Source organism: Elaeis guineensis, chromosome 4, assembly GCF_000442705.2.
Source record: "Elaeis guineensis isolate ETL-2024a chromosome 4, EG11, whole genome shotgun sequence".
Taxonomy (NCBI): Eukaryota; Viridiplantae; Streptophyta; class Magnoliopsida; order Arecales; family Arecaceae; genus Elaeis; species Elaeis guineensis.
This window is the reverse complement of record NC_025996.2, coordinates 59,443,537-59,450,842: the sequence shown is the minus strand read 5'-3', so window position 1 is coordinate 59,450,842 and position 7,306 is coordinate 59,443,537. Positions and strand designations below refer to the sequence as shown.

At 42.3% G+C, this 7,306-nt stretch overlaps 1 protein-coding gene across 1 annotated transcript; it reads left to right on the top strand.

The window, feature by feature from the left end:
* Positions 1 to 1,201: 1,201 nt before the first annotated feature.
* Positions 1,202 to 2,889, top strand: LOC105042785 (transcription factor TCP7). Its single transcript, XM_010920104.4, has one exon. It carries the CDS (start codon positions 1,348 to 1,350, stop codon positions 2,197 to 2,199), a length of 852 nt encoding a protein of 283 aa, XP_010918406.1. The 5' UTR covers positions 1,202 to 1,347; the 3' UTR covers positions 2,200 to 2,889.
* The last annotated feature ends 4,417 nt before the right edge of the window (positions 2,890 to 7,306 follow it).

Here is a 7,306-nt window from a genome sequence, read left to right as displayed (position 1 = left end):
CTCCGTATCTTCGACAGATGTTGATAAACCGCTGCATGCGATGCAAGGATTAAAGTTACTGAGAGGGAGTAGATCCTTTCACTGGTGGCGAGTGCTGTTGCTGCATGGCGTCAGAATAGCCGGAGAAAAGGACACCAGTTTCTCGGCATGGCATCAAATCCGAAACAACTTTTTTTTTTTTTGGGCGCTGATCTCTGTGACAGTTTCAAGGCTCCAACACTTCAAAAAGAAGGAGAGCCATATCTGACGTTCTTTTTTTTTACTGTAAATAAAGAGGATAGCATGTGTTTTTGTTGAACACGTGTCAGTCCACAGCAGTGTATCTCTCTCTCTCCTCCTATAAGAGGTCACTTTCTCTCCCTTCTGGATCGCAATAAATGGCCCTCCGCTGCTCCTTATCCAATTCTTCCGGATCTTTCTCATTCCACGATTCTACCCGTCATGTGGTACCGGAACCGGAAATTTACCGAGGTTTGCCGGAAAGTAATGCATTCTCGTAAATATTAGGCCAGGCAAGGGCCTTTGTTTTCCCTAGCGAGCTTCCAGCTTTCTCTCTTCCAGGTCTTATCACCCGCCCGTGAACTTACCTGCACAATTTAACTACGAGAGATAAGTACAGTACTGCTACTTCACGCGATTGTTTGATATTTCTTCTTCAGCGTTTTACTGTGTTGCCTCCCAGGATCTGGTAGTGGTGGTCCATGGAGAACAGGAGAAATAGAGAGAGAGAGCAATAAAGTTGGTGTTGGGTGTTGGTGGGTGCGATGCATTGTTCCCACCTCGGTCCGTATCTGTATCGGATCTGGACCACTGAGCCCCCACCAGACATCGAAAGCGACCGGATATCCATATCCGGAACTGGTCCAGGTTTACCATCTCCATGACCTCCTCACACCCGGACTCAGACTCATCCCACCAACCTGAACTACCACTACTACTCCGTCTCAATCTAATTTTAGCAGTTCTCCCTCAGTCACCGAGAGTGACTGTAACTGGACGGGCTCCAAGGAATCCTGACCTGGCTCCGGTGGCAGAAACGTCATTGATGCGGTGAATGCGTGGGCAGTTCCGGAATGAAACGACTTTCTCCCTTCTCTTTTTGGCTCCGTGTCGTGGCCGTGGATCATAGGAGGAGGAGGGGAAGCGAGAGGTGGGTCCCACCACCCATGTGCTCTTACCTCTGCCTCCACCCGCTCCTGCCTCTCAATCATTAGGCCCCTTTGCTCCTTTCCCTCTTCACCCTTCCCTCCTCCAATTCATATTTCCCTCATCTCTCGCTCTCGCGCTGTTGGTACCTTCCACTCTATTTTCTATTCTACTCTATTCTATTCTATTGACCCGCGGGCCATGGGCGGAGCTGACGGCGGGGCCAACGGCGGCCCCCTGACGGACCACTCGCACCAGCGCCAACCACAGATTACAGCATCGGCAGCCGGGAGCAACGGCAACGGAGCCGGCGCCGGAAACTCGATGCTCGTGAAGAAGGCACCGTCGAAGGACCGGCACAGTAAGGTTGACGGACGCGGGCGCCGGATCCGGATGCCGATCATCTGCGCCGCCCGCGTCTTCCAGTTGACACGCGAGCTTGGCCACAAGTCCGACGGGCAGACCATCGAGTGGCTACTCCGCCAGGCCGAGCCCTCCATCATCGCCGCCACAGGCACCGGCACCACTCCCGCCTCCTTCTCCACCCTCACCGTCTCCCTCCGCCACTCCTCCTCCGCCTCCACCTCCTCCTCCGCCCCCCTCGACCTCAAACCCCATTCCTCAGCCTCCGCCGCCACCGGCGGCGCTGCCCAACACCTCCTCCCGCAGCCCCTCGCCCCTGCTCCCTTCATCCTTGGCAAGCGCCTCCGACCCGACGACGACTCCGCCGCCGGCAAGGACGACGCCGGCGGCGCCGGGCTCGGAGCGGCCGGTGGGTTCTGGGCCGTGCCGGCGCGGTCGGACTTTGGGCAGGTGTGGAGCTTCGCGGCGCCGGAGATGGTCGTGCCTCAGGCGTCGCTCTCCGGAAGGTTCGCCGCCGCCGCCGCCCTCGCCGCGCAGCCGGTTGGGGAGGCTTCGGCGGCGAGGGTCGGGAACTACCTCCCCATGGCGCAGGGTCACCTCAACCTGCTCGCCTCCTTATCGGGCACGCCGGCTGCCGCCGCGGCCGCCGCAGCAGCGGCGGCGGGCAGGAGAGAGGACGAGCCTCGCTGATAGTTCCGGTGTTTTGGAGAGCTAGGGTTTTAGGTTTCCATTAAAAGAAAAAAAAAAGGGCTTGTGGACTTGGAATGACGTAGTTAGGATTTTATTTCTTTCCCGTTCGCTCTTTCTTTGATTTGTGCCTCGCCACCCCCCTCTTATCCTCCTTTCTTAATCGAACTAAAGATTCTGGGGGCACTGCAAGGGTAGAAGGATATGGATTCAATCTCGAGTTCTTGAAAGCATTCAATGCAATGGTGAACTTAATCCACAAGAACAGAGAGTGAAAAGATGAGGTTTTGATTAGGAGTTGAGTGTGGAGTGTATGGATTGAATTCTCTTCTATGCAACCTCAAAGAAGTAGATGGAGGGAGGGCTTGGGAGCTTTGCTTGGTGACTGCTGCTGGGGAAGATATTATTCCGTTTCTATTTAAATCAATCTATCCGTATGTTGGTGTGGGGGATTTAGTAGGTTTTGGGTCAGTACGTTCTCCATTTTCAAAGCTCCATCTGCATTCTAAGCCAGATTTCTTTGGGGTTTATCAGCATGGAAATAATGGGGTTTCTGTATGTAATTCTGGATTGTTTGGTTGTATGAGTGCAAATAAAGAGTGTAGTTGTTTTTTGCTGCTGAACTTGTTTTTGTTTTCAGTATCTCATGTTTGCTTAATTAGTGTGAATACAAGTCTATATTTTCTCTTCTTTTGTCTCTGTGCATTACCAAAAAAGGAAAACTCATCATCATCATCATCATTTTCTTGTAGTGGAGCCTATGTTTGGTATTTAGGTTTAATTGATTCATCCTCTTGATTTTTGTTGTAGATCACAATTTTTTTTGTTTTTGGGAACTTTTTGGGAATATATATATAAAAAAAAGACCATGAGATTTTGATCCAATTATTCTTTCCCTAAAACAGCAGTATCCAAACATGAACCAAAGTGCTTCATGTATCATTTATGGCTGGGAAATTGTTGCATATTCTTTGCTTGGTTCCCAACTGCTGGGAGAGCCAATTGGACTTGAATAGATGTCTACATATTTCTTATGGGCATGAACTCTGGGCCCACAAACATTTTTCTAAAGTTCAATTGTCAATCAGTCCATGGTCACATTTGTTGACCCTAATGGATGGTGAACCGTATTCTTCTCATAGAAATTATGTAGGCCTAGGACATGCTTCATCCTGTTTTTCGTGCAAATTTCTTCACAGAAGCAGTTGCCGAGTGACATTTGTGCATTTGTATCACTTGATCTCAGTATGTTCCAATAACTGTGCTGCTGAGTTTAATGATCTAATGGTTACCTTTAATCCAAATGGTAACTTTTTACTGTTGAATTGGATAGCACCCTGAGTTTTTTGCCTTTCCCTTTGTTTTTTCCTTTTATTGCGGAAGTGTAACCTTATACTTACTCGAATTATTATAATAGGGAAGTGATTCATCACTCCATAATTTTTGCAGCTATTTTGATTGAGTTAGAGTGAATATCACTAATTGTGCTTCAAGACCTCTATGCCATGAAAGGAGTTGAAGTAATTGACCTGCTTGGATAAGAAAAACAAATGGTACATATATCTTGCGAAGAAGATTTTCTTTACTTTGTTGGCTGTCAAATTTTGTGCACCCGTTCATACTAGCTGACATTTTGATGGACTATTTCTGTTGTATAATTGGTGGATGGTAATATTTTCTCCTTAACTGAATTTTGTTAGCTTTAATATTTATACTGTTGTTATCAAGCAATTGAAACCTATCATCTATCAACGCATAGACGATGCACTGGACTAGGTTTGCAGTCTATCAAGGTACCACAGCTCTTGTAGTGAGGCTTTTGTTAAGAAGTAATAGGACTTTCGGTGTCATGTTAGCTACCATTGCTTTCAACAAGTGACCCATGAAACATGTAGCTAAGTCAAAGGAGGCGAGTTTGAGAATAGCAGGAGTCAATTTGCCAACCATAAACTTGACCTTTACTTTGTTGCTACATTAATTTCTTTTGACTCTGTGGGCTTGGTTCCTTCCAGTTGGTCTTTGGAGAATCTGGTTATAGATTGCCTCCACTGCAGACTGATAGCCAGCAAGTATCTGGTACGCATGGGATGGTAGAGAAAAGAGTGATCTTCGAATATTTCGTAGGCTGTGTATGCTTCAGGTCGTCAGCATCACCTCTCCACAAGTTGGTAGTATCTTTGGACTATTAGTTAGTATTTGCTTCCAGAGGATGCACAATGAACATAAAGTCATCAACCAAAGGACACCACCGTTTAAAAAAAAAAAAAAAAAAAAACAGAGGACACCGCCAAGGCTGTTATTTTGTTGCATTAGATTGTCATGTATTATGTGTTAGATGTATATCTTAGAAGTCAATCTGACAGGCATGTTATAATAATTTTAAGACATATATTTATACTTAAATATTGATTTATCAATAAATTAGATTTTTTTTTTCATTCTTGTTTCATGTGTCAAAGAATCGTTCTAAGAATTAATACTTTAAAGGTACATATTCTCAAGAGTGAGACTTAGAAATATATATGATTAATTTTAAAATACTTTCGATCGATGGATATTATGGGAACGATGACTGATCTGATTAGATTGACGCACGAATCACTTTCTTTGGGATAGACGAGTCTCTAGTCTATGGTGTAAAGACACTAAGCGAGAGTGCGGACAGTTGTTAGAGAATATTGGTACTGAGCATGACCAAATGAGAAATTACATGGATGTCTATTCACTCATCAGATCTTCTTGATGCTATAGTGGTATGAGTAGTTCTTTAACCTATGGTACCTCAACTGCTTATAGTGGGGTTGCTGTAATTTGATTGCACATAAATATGATTTCTTAGCCATTTGGATCTTTGTAGTGTATGTTAGCTACTGTAGGTTCATTATAGGAATAGGATGCATGTTTAGATGAAATCTATTGACTTTAGTAGATAAGGAGTAGTTCTGTAGGATTTGAGAGACTGAGTCCTTGAGTTTATGACCACAGCAAGATGATCGATGGAAACAAGTTTTCATCAATATCACGATTTGAATTTGAGCTAATCAAATTTTTTATATGACAGGTGTTGGGATTTGACGAGTTTCTATAATCTCCATCTTGTTGGAACTCAAGATAGAGAAATTGAATTATACAGTAACTACACCTAGGGGTTCTAATTATTTTATTCTATTGGGTTGCCATCACATGCTGTGAGACATCACTAGTGGATTGTGAGGGCTCACTAAGATCATTCTAGATTGATGATCTTCGATGGATGAGAGTTGGAAATATTTCCATCCATTGAAAGATGTTTCGATGATACTATGATGAAAATCATAGTATATCTCATTACCAGACATAATAGAACCTATGGGATCACACACAAAAGGAGTTTGATCAGATCAAATGGTTGGATCATGATCAAATTATCAATGTGATTAATAATTTGGATCAATTTGTAAAAGTTACAAATATAGGATTAACTAATAGTTAGCAAGGAAGGACCTAATTACAATTGCTATAATCCAATTTGATGAGATCAAGTTAGAGATCAAGTCCTAAATAATTAAATCAGATTTAATTTATTTGGACTTGACTTAATTGAGTCTAATTAGATATCTGGATTTTGGATTTAAGTTCTAATTAGATTGGGACTGTCTAAAATGAATCGAGCTTGAATAGAATTCGAGTTGGATTCGAATCAAATTGAGTCCAAATTGAGCCTAATTGGATAAGGATGTAAGAGTTTCAATTTTATTGGGACTCTCTCTCTCCTCTCATAGTAGCGTGCCCCCTCCTTTGGAGTGCGTAAAATGAGAAGAGAGGATGCCAACCTCTTCTCTGGGCTTCTCTCTCTTCTTGCTACATGGGATTGGATTAGTTCAATCTAAATTTGAACTTTTTATCTGATAAGAGTTTAAATTTAGTGGAACTCTATCTAATCCCCTTGACCACATCTATAAAAAAGATAGAGTTTTTGAGCATGGTAATAATAACATCACAAGTTAGATTACTGATTCATCTATGCTGCCCCCTCCTTCCATTATCCACACACCCAAAACTCCCCCCTTCTGGTCGGCCACATAGAAAGAGAGATCAACGAGGGAGAGATCAAAAAAAGGATAGAAAAAGAGAAGGAGAAGGAGTTCCCCATTGCCTCTCTACTTCCTCCAGTGCTGTGCAACGACAGTGCACGCATAAATCCTCAGATCTTCTTTTATGACGGTCAAAGAAGAAGATTAGATCCAGACTAGCGAAGCAGAAATTTGAAAGAGAGATAGCACTTCAATGATTTTTAGAGCTTTCGATTTGCTTCAGCCCCATATAGATACCTGTAGAGGCTGGACTTGTGTGTGGCTTTCAACAGAATCTGTAGACATCCTCAGATCTGAATCTGAAGAAGAAGTTTAGCAATTTAGGTAGGTGATCCGATCATCAATTAAATTATATTTTTGAAATCAGATGCATGATCATTTTATTTTCATTATATGAACTAGATCTGTAGAGATAAGATTAGATATATGCATGCATAGATTAAAAGTAGTTTTAATCTAACTTTCGCTGCGTGTTCAAAATAATTTTAAAATTTTTGCATGCATGGCACCTATCAAAACCCAATATTATGATGCGACAAAATCCCATTAGTTGAGCATGCAGCCTACACCTAAGGTTTTAAGCTCTAAAACATAAGCTATCTTAGTAGATGAGTGATACCGAGATGAAACGAGATTTTGGTTTATCTGAGTTGAAGGAGGTGAGGAAATTTTGGAAAGAATCAAGATTTCTTAGTTAAGCGTGGTTGATATATAAGAATCAGGATGTGAAAAATTTAATTGATCTATGGTACTCCCAAAAGTTAATAGATGCGATTTTGATCATTTTTAATGAAGTGTCTAAAGTATCCAAAAAAAATTAATCAAAATATCATAGAAATAAGTTTTGATTATCCTAACAAAGTTGTCTAGAATACCCTATGACTTAATTTCTTTTCTTACTTACTCTAGGATCCTTCCACTCCATTAGTTTGCCTTAATAGAACTCTTTAATATGGTATTCCTTTTATTCATCTATGAAAAAAGATGGCAAAGTTTTTTTTTTGAAGAAAAAAAAAAGATAATAATCTATTTACTAC